The 23,366-nt window shown below is 42.4% G+C and overlaps 2 protein-coding genes across 2 annotated transcripts in view; one reads left to right on the plus strand and one right to left on the minus strand.

Moving 5' to 3' along the window:
* The window catches only part of ppp3r1a (protein phosphatase 3, regulatory subunit B, alpha a), an 81,321-nt gene extending 80,049 nt beyond the window's left edge, over positions 1–1,272 (minus strand). The window contains exon 1 of the mRNA XM_060925440.1: positions 1,087–1,272. Coding sequence (XP_060781423.1) covers positions 1,087–1,089 — 3 coding nt within the window. The 5' untranslated portion in view covers positions 1,090–1,272. The remainder of the gene's footprint in view (positions 1–1,086) is intronic.
* Positions 1,273–17,382: 16,110 nt separating this feature from the next.
* Positions 17,383–23,366, plus strand: part of plek (pleckstrin) — an 18,625-nt gene continuing 12,641 nt past the window's right edge. Inside the window, exons 1-3 of the mRNA XM_060925441.1 lie at positions 17,383–17,509; positions 18,445–18,600; positions 18,700–18,881. Of these exons, the coding sequence (XP_060781424.1) occupies positions 17,468–17,509; positions 18,445–18,600; positions 18,700–18,881 (380 nt within the window). The 5' untranslated portion in view covers positions 17,383–17,467. The remainder of the gene's footprint in view (positions 17,510–18,444; positions 18,601–18,699; positions 18,882–23,366) is intronic.

Raw genomic sequence — 23,366 nt, forward strand, 5'->3', positions numbered from 1 at the left:
GAAGTATGCCAGTCTGTTATCAGCGGTACTGGTACTACAATGACGCCTTTTTTACACCATGTATGGCCTTCGTGTTTATGCTAGAAGGATCTAACAGTGTTCGGTACACTCTTCACCTCACAGAACGGCCGTTTTTTGCGATTACAACAAGACTATTTAGTGCTACGGTAACCAACACACTTCCTGTATTGCTCATTCACTTAATGACTTCCTCAACACACTTCCTGTATTGCTCATTCACATGACCAACGTGGCATGACCAACGCCAGCGAATCAGGAAGGTGGATGTCACAGTGACGTTGTCCAATGACGACGTCAGCTAGAGCTCAGCACTGCGTATCCTCGTTCCTCAATGTTTACACAGCACCGGATCAGATACATACTGGGTTGAATATGTGGGCCCTGGCGGATTCAAACTGTTCCGCCTGTGGAGTCGTTTCCCGGCGTTTTAATGTGCACGGACAGTGCATCCGCAACGACAACGATACGGTCTAATGTAAACACCACCTAAAAAGAGTGAAACTTAGCTGAAATTTTTTGCTTCCTATTATTCGTTACTGTACATGTGACGTCACAATGCCCCTTGTGGCGTCATTAGGGCACACAACCCCTCACTTCTCACAAGAATAATATCATAACAACAACAACACAGCACCAACTTAACACTATAAATATTTTCCATCTAATCATACTTCATGTGATTCAGAGCGGAGTCTTCCTTTAATAGACATGTATATGTTTTGATGTCATCTTATCACTTACACCTCAGTAAATCAATCAGTGTCAGTTAAACTCCACTCAGTGTTTAAAACCAACCGTTAAATACCTCAGAAAAACCACTCACACTAACAGAGCTGCTGTTGTTATCCAGGCCACAAAAGTGCACCATATAAAACCTTCCAGTTTATCTATTAACCCTGCAGGTTTGTTTTTGCTCGAGTCGAGTCACTATTATTTCCATTTTACACCAAACTAGCAACCGCAGCGGCTAAGCTAATTAGCCATTTTATTGAGTTGCTGTGCTCGGAGCTTCTTTAGCTCGCGCTAATACATTCTGTCGTGTTAATTAGCCGCACAATTTCTCACCATTTTGTTGCTCTGGAGACAAAATTCCACAACAAATATTTGCAGAAAATAAACCCGAAAAATCTCTTCTTGTCCGGACAAATATTCGTCTTTGTTTTGCCTCAGCAGCGAGAAAAAGATATTTGCTGCCGGTGTGGGGTTTTTTTTTTCCTCCCTTTCTTGCTGCAGAGACTACATCCGGGCACCTCAGTATCTGAATCCTCAATAGCGCCTGACTGCCTACACAAGTGCACTACACCTGCTATGAAGTCATGTCTTCTAGTACACTAACTAGTTTACTCGAATAAGCAGCGATGTGTGATTGGGACAACCCATGATTTGCATCAAATATGAACGCATTTTATATGAGTGGACATATTCTCTGTGTATCCGCCTGTAAATGACATATGACCGTTTACATCTTCTAATATCAACGATATAATAAGTTATTGTACCCCACATTGCAGTCAGTGCTCCTTTTTGTTACCGCAAGATTAAAAATCTGTGTTACTTTAGCGCCACCTACTGGTTATAGACTGGTACCAAAATTCAAAAAAGTGCTTATTTAAGGAGTTAAAGGCATTGGCAAACAGTCTTATTTTGTCAATTTGGGTGTGCCGAATTCAAATCTGCAATAAGCCGAGCTCTATCTGACCTCTGTTGACCTCTAGAGGTCATTGAACTTTGGGCCTGTAAACGTCTCAGCTGAACCCAGTTTCTCAGCTTTCTAAGGAATGAAATGTACTAAAATGATTAGCAAATGGCCTTGTTTGTTAAATGTTTGGGTGCTGAATTCATTTTTCATTTGTAAAAGGACATATGACCTCTGATAACCTCAAGGTCATTAAACTTGGCCTATAGGCCTATGCATTTAACGGCATTTTTAAACTGACTTTACTCCCCCAAAAACAATATGAACAGACAAAAAACAAATAGAAAGGAACAAATACAACATTAAGGGGGCGGCACGGTGGTGTAGTGGTTAGCGCTGTCGCCTCACAGCAAGAAGGTCCTGGGTTCGAGCCCCGGAGCCGGCGAGGGCCCCTCTGTGCGGAGTTTGCATGTTCTCCCCGTGTCCGCGTGGGTTTCCTCCGGGTGCTCCGGTTTCCCCCACAGTCCAAAGACATGCAGGTTAGGTTAAATGGTGACTCTAAATTGACCGTAGGTGTGAATGTGAGTGTGAATGGTTGTCTGTGTCTATGTGTCAGCCCTGTGATGACCTGGCGACTTGTCCAGGGTGTACCCCGCCTTTCGCCCGTAGTCAGCTAGCTGGGATAGGCTCCAGCTTGCCTGCGACCCTGTAGAAGGATAAAGTGGCTAGAGATAATGAGATGAGATGAGAAATACAACATTAAATGCCAGTCCATGTACATGTGACTTACTTTTCACAATGAGAATGCCTCGGCGATCACCTTACATAACATTGCATTACATTTAGCGGTTATTGTTTATACAAAGCTACTGAAAAAAGGGCAGATTCAGCAGCATACAAAATGTGGGGGCATACAGGGTATACAGGTTAATCAGGGTTAGTATATATGAGAGTTTTTTTCTTTGTTGTTTGTTTTTTGTTTTGTTTTGTTTTAAACGGGGTAAAGCCTTTACAAAAAACAAACAACAAAGAAAAAAACTCTCATGTATACTAACCCTGATTAACCTGTATACCCTGTATGCCCCCACATTTTGTATGCTGCTGAATCTGTCCTTTTTTCAGTAGCTTTGTATAAACAATAACCGCTATGATAGACTGGCGATCTGTCCAGGTTGTACCTCGCCTCTCGCGCAGTGTCAGCTGGGACTGGCTCTAGCTCACCCATGACCCGCAATGGATAAGTGATATAGAAAATGGCATACTTCATTGCAGAGCAGCATGCGTGCACACACACACAAACACAAACTCGTTCATACATCATCATCGGCTGTCCATCACTAACTTCATTAGGATGCACAGAAACGCAGATGGACCACGAGGCCTGCACCAGAACGACAGAGTCACCTGCAGCGGCGGCACTAATGGCCCGGCCGAGCCACCACAGAATGCCTGGCCTTGTGAGCTCTCGTATACTATTTTCCTCTCCTAGCGAAGCACTTTACACAGTAAGGTAAGACAAACAATGTCATGCCCCCATCGTGTTGTCTCTCTAGACCTGATGCTAAGTGGTGCACAAAAGTGCCACAGACCTGACAGGTATGGAAGTTGCCCCGCAGTGACAACTGACTTGCCGAGTGATGCCATCCATTGGCCATGTGACTGGCTCTTCTGCATGCTATCTGGTGGTGTGCCATTGACCCTGTTGGGTTCATCTGCCACATTGCACCAAAAAGAACCCTCTTGCGAGCGCCTTATTGGTGATGTACTTTTTAACCTATAGCTGGAACCCAGGCAAGTGCTACCACTCTGGGTCAGAGCGGACCTGGGCGCAATGGTGATTAAGGGGTAACTCCACTTTCCCCAATACTCAAATCCTCCCAGACCTGAGACTCACCACCAGTTGCAGTTTAAAGTCATACCCAGGACTAATTCACACCATTCACACCTACAGGCAATTTAATTTAGCCAATGCACCTGCTTGCGTGTTTCTGGACAGTAGGAGGACACCGGAGAACCTGGAGGAAATCCACATGAGAACACATGGAGAACATGCACAGAAACCAACCATAGCACTTTTGAACAGGATAAGATGAGATGATGACAGAATGAGACATGAGGATGACAGGATAAGAGGAAGACGGGATGAAATGAGATGATGACAGGATGAAATAAGAGGAAGTGATTCATGGTCAGGACAGCACAGTGGTGTAGTGGTTAGCACTGTTGCCTCACAGCAAGAAGATTCTAGGTTCGAGCCCAGCGGTCGGCGAGGGCCTTTCTGTGTGGAGTTTGCACGTTCTCCCTGTGTCTGGGTTTCCTCCGGGTGCTCTGGTTTCTCCCACAGTCCAAGGACATGTGGGTTAGGTTATTTGGAGGCTCTAAATTGACCGTAGGTGTGAATGGTTGTTTGTCTCTTAACATATCTTATTTTTCAGAACAAACAGTTTCAGAGACAGGTTTGTCTCTGTCTCTGAACATATCTTATTTTATCAACGTTTTATAGATGATTTGTTTATGATATGGACTGGTAATGAGGCTACACTGACTGATTTTTATGCATATCTTAATGCTGCCAGTGAACATTTGAAATTTACTTTCGAATTTAATAGTCGTAGCATTAGTTTTTTAGACGTCTTGGTTACCGTTGATGGTGAGACTGTACACATTGATCTATACCGTAAGCCCACTGACAGAAACACTCTGCTCCGTGGTGACAGTTATCACCCCACACATCTCATTAGGAGCCTTCCAATAAGTCAGTTCCATAGAGCTAGAAGGATATGCAGTTCTAATGACAGATACGATGAACAGGTTTTTGATTTAACGAACAGGTTTGTGGAATGTAGATACAGAGAGGAGTGGATAACGGCGGCGAGGGAGCGTTTCAATATGACTACCCAGATTGAGGCACTACGGCCCAAAACCAAACCCCCTCCAAGTTCTCCTCCTCTCTGTTTTACCACGTATTCACCTATAGGTTTTGAGTTACAAAATATTTTGAAAAAACACTGGCATGTTATTAGCTCCGACCCTGCACTTCAGTTAATTTATAAGGAGTCTCCAAAGTTAGTTTACAAACGAGCTCCGATTCTACGTGATCAGTTGGTTAAATCATATACTACCGCACCAGAAAGACTGCGCACCTTCTTGGATATTCCAGAAGGGAACTACAAATAGAGTGCTTCGAGATCAGCGCGAACCCGGCAGCGGCCATATTGGAAGTCAAACGTCGCTGTGTCAGTGCATTGTTGTTGCTCAGCGAAGCAAAATGCCGAATATGTGTGTCATTGTTGGCTGTAGTAGTCGGGGGGAAAAGGGTGGCAAAAGCTTCCACAGACTCCCTAAAGTCGTGACAAACCAGGGAATTGCAGCACAGGAGAAAAGCGAGCGGAGGAGACGACAGTGGCTGGCTGCCATTAACCGATCAAATTTAGGACAACTTGACTGTTTCCGGATTTGTTCTGATCACTTTGTGACAGGTAGGTTAAATTGTCTTGAATTTCATAGTTACTAAAATAAATGTAATACAAACTATTATCTTTTCTATGTACTTTCAGCAATGATTAATGGATATATTTGTCACATTAGGTAGCTTATGTCTACTGCAGTGCATTGTTGCATCAAATGGCATTTAAGATCTAGGCCTAGTAATGTTTATGTACACATGCTGTTAGTACAAGTTACATACTAGGCCTACATTTTATTCACTGACTAAAATAATTGATAATTATGCGGCAACAAGCTGGGGTCAGCTTTCCATTCCTTCTCACTAACAGTGTATGGATCTACATTCCCAATGAAACGTACCTACTCAGCATAACGCTCCCGTGCCTGCTTATCCAAATTTTCACAGTAGTGCTCCATCACTTCAGATGTCTAAATTCTTAAAAAACCAAAGCTTCTAAGCCCTCTAACGCGGAAACGAATCGGTGAATGTTTACTCTATGATGTGTACTCTATCCGCGCTCTGGAGCGAGTGACTTCCAAGATGGCCGCGCAGATCGCATGGTTACTATTTTTAGCATCATCTCGGAGCACTCTATACGCTAATTGTGTCCAATGTGGCTATACAGCCAAGTGCACAACATATAAACACCCACACAATGGTAAAACACTAAAAATACGTGGAGTCATAACATGTAACACCTCTTTTGTCGTATATCTCATAAGATGCCCTTGTGGCCTTGCTTATGTAGAGTGTACTTCTAGATCGCTGCGTGTCAGAATGTGTGAGCACAAAAGTAACATCAGGTGCGGTGATGAGCGCAACCCTGTGGCGGTGCACTTTAAAAAGGACGGCCACAATTTGTGCTTTTTTCAATACATAGGTATTGAGAAAGTAAACAAGCCCCGTAGAGGAGGTAACCATAAACGTCTTTTACTGCAACATGAGACTTACTACATACAGTGGTGCTTGAAAGTTTGTGAACCCTTTAGAATTTTCTATATTTCTGCATAAATATGACCTAAAACATCATCAGATTTTCACACAAGTCCTAAAAGTAGATAAAGAGAACCCAGTTAAACAAATGAGACAAAAATATTATACTTGGTCATTTATTTATTGAGGAAAATGATCCAATATTACATATCTGTGACTGGCAAAAGTATGTGAACCTCTAGAATTAGCAGTTAATTTGAAGGTGAAATTCGAGTCAGGTGTTTTCAATCAATGGGATGACAATCAGGTGTGAGTGGGCACCCTGTTTTATTTAAAGAACAGGGATCTATCAAAGTCTGATCTTCACAACACGTTTGTGGAAGTGTTTCATGGCACGAACAATGGAGATTTCTGAGAACCTCAGAAAAAGCGTTGTTGATGCTCATCAGGCTGGAAAAGGTTACAAAACCATCTCTAAAGAGTTTGGACTCCACCAATCCACAGTCAGACAGATTGTGTACAAATTGAGGAAGTTCAAGGCTCAAGGAAGTTCAAGGAGGAAGTTCAAGGAAGTTCAAGGTTACCCTCCCCAGGAGTGGTCGACCAACAAAGATCACTCCAAAAACAAGGCATGTAATAGTTAGCGAAGTCACAAAGGACCCCATAGTAACTTCTAAGCAACTGAAGGCCTCTCTCACATTGGATAATGTTAATATTCATGAGTCCACCATCAGGAGAACACCGAACAACAATGGTGTGCATGGCAGGGTTGCAAGGAGAAAGCCACTGCTCTCCAAAAAGAACATTGCTGCTCATCTGCAGTTTGCTAAAGATCACGTGGACAAACCAGAAGACTATTGGAAAAATGTTTTGCGGACGGATGAGACCAAAATAAAAATTTTTGGTTTAAATGAGAAGCGTTATGTTTGGAGAAAGGAAAACACTGCATTCCAGTATAAGAACCTTATCCCATCTGTGAAACATGGTGGTGGTAATATCATGGATTGGGCCTGTTTTGCTGCATCTGGGCCAGGACGGCTTGCCATCATTAATGGAACAATGAATTCTGAATTATACCAGTGAATTTTAAAGGAAAATGTCAGGACATCTGTCCATGAACTGAATCTCAAGAGAAGGTGGGTCATGCAGCAAGACAACGACCCTAAGCACACAAGTCATTCTACCAAAGAATGGTTAAAGAAGAATAAAGTTAATGTTTTGGAATGACCAAGTCAAAGTCCTGACCTTAATCCAATTAAAATGTTATGGAAGGACATGAAGTGAGCAGTTTATGTGAGGAAACCCACCAACATCCCAGAGTTGAAGCTGTTCTGTACAGAGGAATAGGCTAAAATTCCTCCAAGCCGGTGTGCAGGACTGATCAACAGTTACCGGAAATGTTTAGTTGCAGTTATTGCTGCACAAGGGAGTCACACCAGATACTGAAAGCAAAGGTTCACATACTTTTGTCACTCACAGATATGTAATATTGGATCATTTTCCTCAATAAATAAATGACCAAGTATAATATTTTTGTCTCATTTATTTCACTGGGTTCTCTTTATCTACTTTTAGGACTCGTGTGAAAATCTGATATTGTTTTAGGTTATATTTATGCAGAAATATAGAAAATTCTAAAGGCTTCACAAACTTTCAAGCACCACTGTATATACACTTAACACTATGTCTCCAGCAGGCTTAAATGAGGAGTTTGACATTAAACCGTTTTTGTAGGTTAACTTCTTGAGATGTGGTTTAATATTGATGTCTTTTCACTTGTATATCTTAGTTTGTTGGACTTTCCATCTTGTGTTTCCTTATGACTACCAACTGTACTGAACAAGTGTATGATTGTGTTATTGTATTCTTAATAATTTTTTTCATGATATAGACAATCTGGAAGGGTAGTGGGTTTTTATGGTATTTAATTGTTTTCCAATGTTCAGGCCATGAAGCTGATGAAGATCTGTTGAAGACTGACTGATGAAGAGATAGTTTTATGACCTCTGAAGTAACTGATTGTAAATATTGCATATATTTATTCTAGTTGATTGTAAATGATGTTTTGGGAAAGGTGCCCTTTGGTGCCCACTCTGTATATATCCCTTTTTTTTTTGTATGACACACGACACCCCTGTAGTGGTTAGCGCTGTCACCTCACAGCAAGAAGGTCCTGGGTTTGAGCCCCGGGGCCGGCGAGGGCCTTTCTGTGTGGAGTTTGCATGTTCTCCCTGTGTCCGCGTGGGTTTCCTCCGGGTGCTCCGGTTTCCCCCACAGTCCAAAGCCATGCAGGTTAGGTTAACTGGTGACTCTAAATTGACCGTAGGTGTGAGTGTGAATGGTTGTCTGTGTCTATGTGTCAGCCCTGTGATGACCTGGCGACTTGTCCAGGGTGTACCCCGCCTTTCGCCCGTAGTCAGCTGGGATAGGCTCCAGCTTGCCTGCGACCCTGTAGAAGGATAAAGCGGCTAGAGATAATGAGATGAGATGAGACACCACACCCCCTTCCCTTTCTTAGGTATTTATACCACACCCTCTACACCTGTTCTTTGTTGCACTTGATGAAGGACTGAGCATCTGAAACGTCGTGCTATTAAAAATAAAAATGGGAGCATATAACAGTGTTGCGAACCTTTATTTTCTTTTTGTTTGTCTCTGTGTCAGTCCTGCGATAACCTGGCGACTTGTCCAGGGTGTACCCCACCTCTCACCCAAAGTCAGCTGGGATAGGTTCCAGCTTGCCTGTGACCCTGTAGAACATGATAAGCGGCAACAGATAATGGATGGATTTGAGGTCAACTACAATTTCAGACCATGTACCCAAATCACAAGTGTATCAAACTGACGTGTGAAAAAATGTACACGTGAATTAGTTGCGCTGATTTGTACTCTCCCTGTTCTTAACCCCCCCCCACACACACACACAGCTTTAACACCCCCACACGCATGCACTTTTTTTATTTTGTATCCTAACTATGAAACTTTACACTGAATGCCATGTTGGTATAGTATAAGACCCATTAAAATGATGGAGACAAATAGGTTAAAGACGAAAGAAAGAAAGCCTTCAAGTTTCCTAATTCTCTATAGGCTAAAGTTAAACATGCTCTGTGCATCTTTGGCCTTGCTTTTAAGCTTTGTACAGAATGCACTATGTACAAAGAGTGCACTCTGGGTTCACTACAACTGATACTGTAAACAGTGACAACTCCTGCAAGGACATGTTTCTATAGTGAGCAATGAACTCTGGTTGAATTATACTACAACTTTTAGGAAGTGAGGCTTTTTTAGAAATGTTTGCATCTACCAAGTTTTGAATCAAACAGAGAACGTGCTAAATGCCGTCCTCTATAAAAGCATCAAGTCATGTATCTCATAGTAACATGAATGGCATTGGGTTCTGTCTGAATTTTACCAAATAATTTTGTTAATTTTGTCCACATACAGTCAGGCACATAAATATTTGGACATCAACAAAGTGATTTTTATTTTAGTGGCCAACCACAGTATATCAGAGTTGAAACTAACTAATGAACATATGCAGGCTTTCAGCTTTTACTTAAGGGTATTTACATCCAAATCCAATACACATCACCAGACTCTGACCCTGTGTCCGAAATCACTCACTACTCACTATATAGTGGACTATATAGTGAGTTCGCCATTTTGTAGTGCTGTCTGAATGTGTAGTGAGAATTATTACACCCTGTATAGTGCGCTCAAAGTATCCCACAATCAGTGATGGGAATAACGGCGTTAGAAATAAACGGCGTTACTAACGGCGTTACTTTTTTTTAGTAACGAGTAATCTAACTAATTACTTTTTACATCGTTATAACGCCGTTCCCGTTACTTACAATAAAATACTATGCGTTACTTTATTAAAGCTGTTCTCATCTGGCACGCTGCTCGTTCAGCCTTGCTTTACTCTGCTTTCGTGTGGGGCGGGGAGACACGAGAAACGGCACAGTAAGCCAATCAGAGTAGATTTGGACAACATACGTAGGTAGGCCACGCCTACTGCACTACTGCGCGCTCTTTCAATCGGAAGACCCAGCGATGGCGAGCGGTCAGCCCAGCACTGCGCTTTCACACTGGAAATACAGCCATTACTTTTCATTACTTTAAATAAAAGGCAAGTGTGTTTACGTGCAATGCACATTATGTCGAGGAACAAAGCGTTTGTCCTCGTCAGTGGCCAGTAATTAGTAACAATTTTAATAACTACAGAAATATATTACATTTGATAGATGTCTTATCTCACATTGTCCCACAAAAATATTAATATAGTGTAGATAACATTACTAATTGGTTCTGTTAAGTGTCCATTTCAGTCATTAAACACATTTAACATTCACTTTTATTATGATTACACTAATTGAATTTGATTTTTTTTTTTGAGGGGGAACAAAATGTAACGGAATAATTACTTTCTCTGGTAATTAGTTACTTTTATGACAAAGTAACTCCGTTACTAACTCAGTTACTTTTTGGGAAAAGTAACTAGTAACTATAACTAATTACTTTTTGAAAGTAACGTGCCCAACACTGCCCACAATGCATCATGAAAAGTAGTGGACAACCGATGGTCACTAACCAAGCAATATATACAACCCCAATTCCAAAAAAGTTGGGACACTGTGTAAAGCATGAATAAAAACAGAATGAGATAATCTACAAATCATGGAAACTCTATATTTCTTTGAAAATAGTACAAAGACAACATATCAAATGTTGAAACTGAGAAATTTTATTGTTTTTTGAAAAAATATATGCTCATTTTGAATTTGATGTCAGCAACAAGTTTCAAAAAAGTTGGGACGGGGCAACAAAAGACTGAAAAAGTTGCATAATGGTAAAAAATAATAATAATTTGGTTAATTGGCAACAGGTCAGTAAGATGATTGGGTATAAAAAGAGCATCCCAGAGAGGCGGAGTCTCTCAGAAGTAAAGATGGGGCGGGGTTCACCATTCTGTAAAAGACTGCATGGGCAAACAGCGCAACAATTTAAGAATAACGTTCCTCAATGTAAAACTACAAAGAATTCGTGGATCACATCATCTATGGTACATAATATCATTAAAAAATTCAGAGAATCTGGAGAAATCTCTGTATGCAAGAGACAAGGCTGAAAACTGACATTGGATGCCTGTGATCTTCAGGCCCTCAGGAGACACTGCATTAAAAGCAGACACGTGTCTGGAGTGGAAATCACTGTATGGGCTCAGGAACACTTCAGAAAACTATCATCTGTGAAAACAGTTCATTACTGCACCCACAAATGCAAGTTAAAACCAGATATAAACAATATCCAGAAACACCGCCCCCTTCTCTAGGCCCGAGCTCTTTTATGATGGACTGAGGTGAAGTGGAAAACTGTCCCGAGGTCTGATGAATCAAAAGTAGACAGACATTCTTTTTAGAAATCACGGACACCACATCCTCCAGGCTAAAGAGGAGAGGGACCATCCGGCTTGTTATCAATGCACAGTTCAAAAGCAGCATCTGTGATGGTATGAGGGGGTATTAGTGCACATGACATGGGTAGCTTGTACATCTGGGAAGGCATCATTAATGCTGAATGATATATACACATTTCAGAGCAATATGCTGCCATCCAGACTAAATCTTTTTCAGGGAAGGCCTTCCTTCTTTCAGCAAGATAATGACAAACCACTTTCTGCACATATTACAACTGCATGGCTCCATAGTAAAAGAGTCCGGGTGCTAAACTGGCCTGCTGCAGTCCAGACCTGTCTCGGCGAAGTAGGATCCGAAAGTGGGTTTTTTTCTTTCATTTTACCAACGAGCTCACTATATAGTCCGCTCTATAGTAATTCCATATATAGCGAGTAGGAAGTAGTGAACGTGTGAGTGATTTCGGACATACTGAGTTCGGACAGGCTGAGTTTCTTTTTTGGTGATCTTCTTCCAGGCCTTTAGTACAGCTGTCTTCAGTTCCTACTTGTTCATTTTGCCTTCAGAAAGTGAAATAAATACTCACTTGGATAGAGGTCAGGTGATTGACCTGGCCATTGCAGAATGTTCCATTTCTTTGTCTTCAAAAGCTTTTGAAGTGTGCTTCAGGTCATTGTCCATCTGCAGTGCGAAGCACTGTCCACTGAATTTTGAAGTATTTGACTGAAAAATCAAATTTCATACACTTCAGAATTCACCCTGCTGCTTTTGTCAGCAGTCACATCAACAAACACAAGGGAATCGGTTCCAATTGCAGTCATACGTGTCTACACCATAATATGATGTGGTGTACTTCAGATCATGAGCAGTTCTTTCCCTTGTCCATACTCCTCCGTTCCCTTTATTCTGGTACACATAGATCTCTGTCTCATTTGTCCATAGAATGTTGTTTGAGAACTGTACAGGTGTGTGTGGGCTTTTTTTTCTTATATGTTGTTGTAGCAGTTCGTAGGAGGGGGAGGAGCACAGAAAGACGGCAGGCCAGAATAAAGTTTAATAACTGGTTTATTTTGCTCTTTTCCACAGGCGCAGATAGAGGGTGGGACGGGTGGGATTCATCCCACCCAGATTTAAATTCACCTCGTTCGGTCCCCCCCCCCCACTTATAGGGAGGAAAAAACGTCTATGCTGTCTTTCTTTGCATAAGGCAAACCTCACGGAAAAATCAAAAGACTAATTACCATTCGGTTTATTGAGGTGCACAGCAGTACATACATAGTTGCAACAACTCACATAAAACAAAACAAAGACTGATATTCGGTTGGTTGACCTGCGCGGACTGCACAGGTTGCGAGCTCGAGCTTGGTTGCTATGGTTACCCACAACAAGTTTGACAGGCATATCGGGGACAGCTCCTAGTTCAGGACCCCAGCACGGCATGATGAAGGGTGCCAAACCGAAAAGGCAGAAAACGATTGCATCGTTTTTTCAAAAAACAACGACTGTAAGTAAACTGTGCCTTACTTTATCATATCACCTTGCAATTTTTTGATAGTCTGTTCAAAGTAATGTCGTAGTGAAAGTAAAATCGTACGGAGTAGAGATGCCTTTCTGGTAGCTTCCTTCTTTCGGTGGTAGCCTGTAGATACAGTGCTCAGAAGGCAGTTTTAATGTTTAATCTGGCGTTCCCTGCCATAATTTCAGCGAGCATATTGTTTCATAAGGAAACTTTGCGAAGAGTTGTTGACTGACTGCCGCTCACTCAACACACAGGCATAGTTAGAAAGTCAGGATGCACTGGTTTACACTTTACACACACACACGTAGCCCAGCCTCTCGCTTTGTTTAACACTTTAACACACACATATTCAACCCACATGACATCCTGTCGTGTCAGTGGTAAATAGCACATGAGAGTACCAGACATCACAGGTGTGCTCTATTCCTACTCTTTATTTATTAGTAGGCCTAAGCTAACGGTTGCAGGGATGAAGGAGTGATGGTTTTTTTGTCTTAGCTGAGTAATGTCGCCGTCCTGAGGGCATCAGAGTATATTCCTCGCACAACACATGGTGGGGGTGGGGTTGGTTTGCTAGCAGCTTTGTCCCCCCCAGTTCAAAAAACATATCTGCGCCCCTGCTCTTTTCAGACGCAAAATTCACTCTCTCACACACACACACACACACACACACACACACACACACACACACACACACACACACACACACACAAGTCATCTGGCTGGGGAGAGAGCTCACTTCCTTTGCTCTCTCTCTCTCTCTTTATAGGGCGTGGTCACTGGGAAGACATACAAACACAGGACATCAGGTGTAGTGATTCTGCCACTTACCTTCCCTGACTCCGCCCTCCGGTCACAGACCGGCGCTTGACCATGCCCCCGCTGCCACAGTTGTGTTGCCATCACATTTTAGTAATTATGCAATACATTTATTAGTAAAGCAGGATGCACATGAGAGTAGTCAAAAGTCTCACAAATCACAATTACCAAAAGATGGCATATTTTGTTGTTATATTGTCAATGTCCTTTGAGAAACAAATCATGATTCATCTTAGTGTCAAACCTTTAAGCCCACTCAGAAGGTCCATTGTCTTTAGTTGCCTACACGTTCTCACTTTTAGTCAGATATTTCCTTTGTGGAAAATGTACACATATCTACTACAAGTACTAACCCCATTTCCAGAGAAATTGGGATATTTTCCAAAATGCAATTAAAAAAAATCTGTGATTTGTTAATTCACATGAACCTTTATTTAACTGGCAAAAGTACAAAGAAAAGATTTTCAAGATTTAGTTTTACTGACCAACTTAATTGTATTTTGTAAATATAAACAAGGCTATAATTTGATGCCTGCAACACACTCAAAAAAAGTTGGGACAGAGGCATTATTACCATTGTGTTATATCAACTTTCCTTTAATAACACTTTTTAATCGTATGGAATCTGAGGATCCTAATTGTTGCAGTTTTGCAATTGGAATTTTTGTCCATTCTTGTTTGATACAAGACTTCAGCTGATCAACAGTCTGTGGTCACCATTGTCCGATTCTCCTCTTCATGATGCCACATGCATTCTCAATCAGAGACAGATCTGGACTGGCAGCAGGCCAGTCAAGCACATGCACTCTGTGTCTATGAAGCCACTCTGTTGTAGCCCGTCCAGAATGAGGCCTGGCATTGTTTTTCTCAAATAAGTATGGACTTCCCGGGAAGAGATGTTGCCTTGATGAATGTCTCTCTAAAATCCCAATATATGCCCTAATATATCAATGGTACCTTCACACACATACCACTCACCCATGCCTTGGGCACTGATGCCCCCATACCATCACAGATGCCGGCTTTTGGACCTTTCTCTGATGATAAACTGGACGGTTGTGTTCACCTATGGCACTGAGAACTCGACATCTGGTTTTCCTGCAAACAAGCTAAAATGTGGACTCATCTGACCACAGCACATGTTTCCACTGTCTTTTGGGCCATCTGAGAGGAGTTCAGGCCCAGAGAAATGGGCAGTGTTTCTGCAGAGAATTGATGAATGGTTTCCTCCTTGCGTAATATAGTTTCAGTTTGCATTTCTGGATGCAGCAATGAACTTTGTTCAGTGACCACATTTTTCCAAAGTACTCCCAAGCCCATGTGGCTATATTTGTCACATTCGCAGGACGGTTTATCAGACAGTGCCACCTAAGGGCTCAAAGGTCACACACATTCAACAGTGGTTTCCAACCTCGCCCTTTACGCACCGAGATGTCTCCGATTTCCCTGAATCTTTTTACACTATTATGTATTTTGAAAGACCTACAATCTTGCGTTGAGAAATGTTCTTTTTGAATTGATGAACAATTTTGGCACAGAGGCCTGAGCAACTACCCATCCTTGCTTGCAAAGACTGAGCCTTTGGTGCTTCTTCTTTTATACCCAATCATGATAGCAATTAACCTGCTTATTGTGGAATCTTCCAAAATGGTGTTACTTGAATATCCTGTCAACTTTTCAGTCATATTTTGCCTCTGTCCCAACTTTTTTTTTTGAGTGTGTTGCAGGCATCAAATTTTCACTTCATTTCTATTTATAAAATACAATTAAGTTGGTCAGTAAAACTATTGAAAATCTTTTCTTTGTACTTTTGTCAGTTAAATAAAGGTTCACACGAATTAACAAATCACAGATTCTTGTTTGTATTGTGTAGCAGTTCGGATGGGTGGGTGGAGCACAGAAGGACGGCAGGCCAGAACTGAGTTCACAAAACTCTTATTTTCACTTTTCAGCGTACTTTCACTCTCAGCCACACACGCACGCACGCACTCCAGTCATCTGCCTGATCCAGCAATGCCGGGCGGTGGCACTGGACCCACTCTGCAGCTCTGGCTGGTAGGTGCGCGATGAACTGCTCCAGCACCACCTGGTCGATGATCCCCTCGGTGTCGCGGTTGTCGGCCCTCAACCACCGCCCGCAGGCGTCCCGGAGTTGCTGGCCAAATGCGAACGGCCGGCCGACTTCCTCCAAGCGCAAAGCGTGGAAGCGCTGCCATTGTTGCTCGGGGGTGCACCCCACATGCTGGAGGACGGCCCGGCGAAGGTCCGCGTAGGCCAGCCGGCGGGGAGCTGTAGCGCAGCCAGCTGCGCCTCTCCCGTTAGCAGGGGGAGGAGGCGTGCCGCGCGCTGTTCCACCAGCCACCCCGAGGTCTCTGCTACCTGCTCAAAGAGCATGAGGAAGGCCTCAGGGTCGTCCTGCGGGCCCATCTTCGTCAGGGTGAAGGGGGACGGGCCCGCGGTGGTGGACCCCGCCGACGCGAGGAGGTGCCAGAACATCTGTCGCTCTTCCTGCTGAGCCAGCACCAGGGCCTCGAACCGCTGTTCCTGCTCCTTCCGGAGGGCGACTAGTGCCTAGTGCTGGCTTTGCTGGGCCGTGGCAAGGGCGTGGACCAGGTCGGCGAAAGACGAGGACTCCATGGGGCTGTTCTGCTTCTGCGCTCCAAGTCCCGGGTTTCAGTACCACTGTAGCAGTTCGGATGAGTGGGTGGAGCACAGAAGGACGGCAGGCCAGAACTGAGTTCACAAAACTCTTTTATTTTCACTTTTCAGCGTACTTTCACTCTCTTAGCCACACGCACGCACGCACGCACGCACGCACGCACGCACTCACTCACTCCAGTTGTCTGGTTGGGGAGAGAGCTCCCTCTGCTCTCGCTCTCTCTCCTTAAATAGGGCGCGGTCACTGGGGAAGACACACAAACACATTAATTAACCTCAGGTGCAGTGATTCTGCCACTTACCTTCCCTGACTCCGCCCTCCGGTCACAGACCAACGCTTGGCCACGCCCCCACTGCCACATATTGCAATTTGGAAAATAGCCCAACTTTTCTGGAAATGGGGTTAGTACCTGTTTTGTCACAGTGAATATTTATCTCTAGGTCCAGCTTGCCATATAATTTAATCTAAATCGCTCATGTGGATGGTCAATTACAAGTTGTAACCTATTTAATACTCCAAGTATTAAATAGAAAAAGCCTCTCTAACTCCACAGTAAATTTCAAAAGAAACTCGTTATTTTCCTTCATGTGACAGATGTTTTTGACTCACTCAAAATAATCACAATTTTTTCATCATGAGAGATGTTTTTGAATTACTAAAAACAAAGAAATGTATCCATTTTTACGTTGTGATTCAGAGATGTTTTTGAATACAAAAAAACTGCCATTATTTTTTCTTATGTATCTTTGTTTCATCATGTGAAGGTTAGCTTTGGTGAAGACACATAAGTGATCCAAACAACTCATTTACTGTATGCGTGTAGGCTTAAAATGCTGTAAATAGATAGAAACCAAGCTGACCAAGGACACATGTGACTCATGTTCATGCACCTACTTCCCTTTTCTCATATCTACGCTTTGAGGCACCAGAAATAAAAGCTGCTGCTTGGTGCTGAGGTCTTCACACTTAACATTTCTTGCTTTGTATAAGCAGTTAAGCACAGCCAGTCGCTATGGAGCCCAACATCATCAGAGAGGGATATCTGGTAAAAAAGGTAAGAGTTGTTCTTTCGAACTGAAAGTTAAAATATAGTGTGTGTGTATAAGTAAACATCACTGTAACTCTCCAAATGTTTGTCACCCATTTTAAATGACTAGAATGTGATCACTGTGATATTCTTGACACAATATGTATCATTTGCATGTATTTAATTTCTCTTTTTTTTAGGTGTTGTTAAAAGTCAGACAGTTAAACAGTTAGCTCAAATGCTTGATTTCAACACTATTTCCCCCAACACCAGTAGAGCTTATTTTTGACAAAGTGCTAACTTCCCCAGAAAACCACAGCTAACTAAACTTCTCTGAGCAATATTTGTTTGTTAGATAAGGTTCATAGTTGGGAGATAAAACATTTTTCATGAAATCTTATAAAGTGATGATTTGTCATTTTAGAGAGAGAGAGAGAGAAATGGTGAACGGTGAACATTTTCATTAATCACAGAAGTTTGTGCACCAAGGTGACCTCAGAGAGCAAAACTAAAAAATAAAAGGCTATCAGATCAGAAACAGAGGTGTGGCAGAAATGAAAATGAAAGGAATTATACCCTGAGACAAAGGGTATAAATAACTTTACAGGGTTAGTCAAAATTATGTTAACACTTAATGGTAGAAATCATTTATTCACAAAACATACATCATGTGTGCAAGATGATTTACAGGACGGACTCAACCTGTTCGCCATCGTGTTCAACACGCAAAAACCAGCGAGCAACAGTACCATTTAATCTGTCACCCATAGCGTACGTCTATCTGCAGGATAAAAAGAATCCATTAGTGTTAACATAATTTTGACTAACTCTGCACATTCTTTTTTGGGAGGGGCAACATTTTTCATACTGCTGTCCTGCTGACACTTGTATTTTGTACTTGTTCCAAGAAAGTTCAAGCAATGGATAAAACTAAAGTTTTTATTGGCTATTCTAATTTCCAGGGTACTGTGCTGAATTCATGGAAAGTGGTGTGGGTGGTGTTAGCAGATGATGGAATAGAGTTTTACAAGAAGAAGACGGATAGCAATCCAAAGGGCATGATTCCATTAAAAGCAGCTGTGTTGACCAACTCATGTCAGGACTTCAGCAAAAGAACGGTGATGCCCAATGCATACATATGTACATGTGACTCTATAATCAGCAGTGGCTTATTACCAGAAACGATTTTCCACATTTGTGTTCTTGCTCTCTAACAGTTAGTGTTCAAGGTGACCACCGAAAAGAAGCAGGACCACTTTTTCCAAGCAACCCACCTAGAGGAGAGAGAGGCATGGGTTAAAGACATCAAGCGAACTATCCAGTGTCTGCAGGACGGAAAGAGGTTTGCCAGGAAATCTACCAGGAGGTCAATTAAATTGCCTGAAACAGTTAACCTGAGGTATGAACTTATTTGGATCAAAAGAAAGCAGACCTTAACTATGAAGACCCCAACAAAATTCAAGGGACAGCAAAAGAAAATAATTTATATTAATGAAGATTAGATAATAATAATAATAATAATTAGAAAAACACCAAGCATACAACTAACTGCCTGGCTGCACTTGCTTAAGAGACAATATTCGTTTACATGGATTCATTACAAGTGAAACAACATTCAAATATAAAGCTTATAAAAGCGTATAAAGTAATATGAGTGCTGCAAGACTGGAAATTTCCACTAGCTGAGATAATTATAGGCAAAACGTTGAGAGATGTGTCAATAAAGATGCACACAATCACAGTAAGGCACCAGAACTGAACCTAAAGGGTGGAGGAAGTGAATTTACTCTGAGGAGTTTCACACATTCTCGTAATGCTGTTGCGGTTTCCTTTGTGTATTCTGGTTTGTTTCCACCTGACTTCTCTACATTTAGACAGAGGCATGTCCGCTTGACATAAGGCCAATGTGATATTCTGAAATGGCTTACTGTCCCCTTCAAGACACTACCCTCAGTTGCACATGGTACAATAAAAAAGAAAAATGGCTCCCTGATTGGCATAAAAAGGCATTTCTAGTTATATTTTTTTTTCAGAGGGAACCATCAAGGAACCACTTATTTTTCAGAGGTGAAAACCAGCTGGAGTCTTTTTCTTCTTTTGGCCGCTCCTATACGTTCAGGGTTGCCACAGCGGATCTGTTCCGCATATTTGGTTTGGCATTGGTTTTACACCGGATGCCCTTCCTGATGCAACCCTCCCCAATCTACTCAAGCTTGGGACCAGCACTAAGTATGCAAAGTAGGGATGAGCGAGTACAGCATTATCTGTATCTGTTAACCTAGGGCAGGGGTGGGCAACCAGTCGGAGCCCAAGAGCCACAATTCTTACTGTGTTACGGCAAAGAGCCACAGCGGCACATGAACATGGGCACACAAATATTACCCTTCCTTCTGCGCGCGCGGACACACACACACACACAGCCACATTGATGTCACACTCCAACTTAACCAATGCCCCACACCAACATGATAATGATACATTTACTGCAGTACCAAGACCACAGGCCAGTCATTTTCAACAGTGGCGACTGGTGAAGAAAATTGTAGGTGGGGCACAAAGGCAGACATTGTTTACATGTGGGGATTCCCCCCATTGGGGGGGGGGGGGGGGGGGGGGGGGTCCGGGGGGCCTCCCCCGAAAAATTTTGGATTTCTTAGATGCAATTTCCTGTATTCTAGTGCATTTTGGAGTTACCTGTTTAACATCGAAAATGCAAAAGCCATTTTGATTCAGCTTGAATTCTCAATTGCATGACCTGCACAAGACCTGCATTCAAATAAATAAGTATTCAAATAAATACAGTCAGTCGGAAAATGGAAATTACAAAGTGCTAATTTAATTTCCTCAAACAGTACAAGGCACTGGGAACAGTGATCAGTGCAAGTGCAAATATAGATAAAATATAATACAATGCACAAATTTTTGAAAGAAGAACACACGCACACACACAAATTGATAACTGGAAAACAAATGAACAAATACATAATGTATATACACTACATGCCAAAAGTTTGGACACACCTCATTCAATGTGTTCTGTATTCTCATGACTATTTACACTTACAGTATACTCTACTCTCACTCAAGGCATCAAAACTGAATGAGCACTCACCCACTACTCAGGCTTGCGCGCCCAGCGCATATCCCAAGCCTCAGCAGCAGGGATAGTACAATACTCACACACGCAGTTAGCATCACAAACGGTCACCCGCTACTTCAATGAGAAGGTATGTTCAAACTTTTGGCCTGTAGTGTATCTGAATTCACATCAGCACACATTCACATACTCAAATGTACACACATATACACACACACAGCAGCAGAAGTGCTACTTGTAGGGGAATTTAGCATATCATCTCACGCACCTGCGCATTTGTCATGATGTGAAAATACCGTAATGAAACCAAGCGAAGCACCTTTAATAAAATAACCGTAATTAACTGCAGTGAAGCGAAAATGCACATAAAACCACAAACGAACACCAACTTGGACGTGAAGGTGAGAGCCGCATGACACCAGGCAAAGAGCCGCATGCGGCTCGCGAGCCGCGGGTTGGCCACCTATGACCTAGGGTGACCAGATTTCCCTAGTCTGAAACCGGGACACTTTTGCGCGCGACCATGCTCGTGCACGCACACCTTTTTTTTATGTAAACGTGACACTCAGAGAGGTGCTCTTATCATTTTGTTGAAACGTCCCATGGCATGGTGGTTTGTTGATGCTTTAAACGGGCTCGTGGAGGTTTCTGGATGTTATATCCGCAGCCTTTCTCGAAATGAACCCTCGGCACGTAGATATAGCCTCCTGGGAGAAAGCCCCATTTCAGCGCTTTTCCCAGTAAGTCGTTTTGCTAATGAGAAGCAGGAGGCGGGGAAGGGTAGAGGGTGGGGGCGGGTCTTATCATTAATATTCATGACATGTAAACGTGTTACCTCTGATTGGCTAACAGCACTGTGACGCTACCTCCAGTGGGTCAGAACAAGCGGATGTGGGTGTCTTACTATGACGAGAGAGAAGGAACAAACCGTGAAGGGAAAAATACCGCGCGCTGACATCATTAAGGTGCGACGCGAGGAAATAAAATAAATTCAACAAATGTTTGGGTTTTTACTGAACAAACAAACAAATAAAATGAACGAGTGACTTAAAAAAAGAATGTGGGTTTTTTTGTAAAAACTGTTTTGATTGGCTATTATAACAGAGCATGCTGCATGCTTTTTGGTTTTGTAGCGCAGAGTACCTGGCTAACTGCAGGAAGCGGTTAGCTGCACAGCTAATGTAGCCATTGCAAGGCTAACGTGGCACCGATTTTAAAACACGGCAAAACATAAGCTCATAAGTTACAGTCAATTTCCAGACTAAACTCAGTTTAACAGAGCATGCTGCATGCTTTTTGGTTTTGTAGCGCAGAGTACCTGGCTAACTGCAGGAAGCGGTTAGCTGCACAGCTAATGTAGCCATTGCAAGGCTAACGTGGCACCGATTTTAAAACACGGCAAAACGACTTAACAGTTATACACTTACTTGTTCGGTGTTTGTGGCTGATGCGGCAGGGATGCTTGGTACGGACCCAGGCTTCAGTGACAGTTGATGTGCAAAACCTGCCCTGTACTGTCCCAAGTTGTGGAAACATTCCTCAGGAAAATGCTTCCGACAAACATACACCGTCTTAGGTAGACTCGACGGCGTATTATTGGAGTAAATAAAATTAAGCCACTGCGTCTTCAGGGGCTCTCCCGTCGGCAGTAAAAACAGACTCTTTTCTGTGTTGTCACATCCATGTACAGCGCAATTTCCATGTTTGGTGGCAACTTTTGAGCTGGGCGGGCAATCCATACAGTGGGTGGGAATCCAGAGGGGGGGCGTGGGGATCATCTCCCTTGCCGACGTAGTAAAGGGAAGAGCCTATTAACGCGCCATTTTGACGCGCCATTCTCAAATGTTGACAAATGTTGGGCATAGTTTGGTTTACACATTATGAAATTTCTAGCCACTGGGGTGACTTAAGAAGGTCAGAGGAACTCATTTTAACGTTAAAAAACCTCAGAAAGTGAAAATTTCATGCCATGGGACCTTGAAGCTCACATTTATCAACATCTCACATGAAATAAAACAAACAGGCATTTTGTTGTCTAGTAGCATAGTGGTATACAGATCAGTTAAATTATGGTCAGACAACAGATTTTGTAATGGCTGAGAATAGGCCAGGCTATGTCCATAGGCCAAATTTACACTGATTTATTTCACCTGTTTGTGAGAACACCAAGAAGAATGCATATGCACATGTAGGCTATATCTCTAAAATTGTATGCACTATAGCATGAACTTAAAAAGTAGATATGTGACCTCAACATAGCCTAGGTCAGAATCAACCTGACTAACCATTCCCTACAACTGAATGAATAAAGCAAGAAGATGTGCCCAAAAGTGGACACTTTAATGGAAGGTGCAACAAGCTGTTCAACACAGCAATATGGCCAAACTGTCAGAATGGTATGTTAAACAGAATCCTTGTTTTTATTCACCTTGTTAACGACATAATTAATTCAGGATCTCGAGAAAACAACACAACTAATTCGAGATCTCGAGAAAACAAAACCGTTATTCCGAGATCTCGAGAAAACAAAACCGTTATTCCGTGATCTCGAGAAAACAAAACAATTATTTCATGATCTCGAGTAAACAGCTGAGAAATGGTTCATTCAGGTGCGCCAAGAGGCTTGTGATATGCTGACTTTGGGGCTATTTCTCATTCTGTATAGACGCAACTTTGGTCATTAGAATGTCTGGAATAATCGATCACCTAATAAGGCAATATTTTGATCAGGGGTTGACACAGGGAGAGATTGCATTAAGTCTTTTAATAAGGGATAATTTCAAAATT

This window comes from Neoarius graeffei, chromosome 7 (assembly GCF_027579695.1).
Source record: "Neoarius graeffei isolate fNeoGra1 chromosome 7, fNeoGra1.pri, whole genome shotgun sequence".
Lineage (NCBI taxonomy): Eukaryota > Metazoa > Chordata > Actinopteri > Siluriformes > Ariidae > Neoarius > Neoarius graeffei.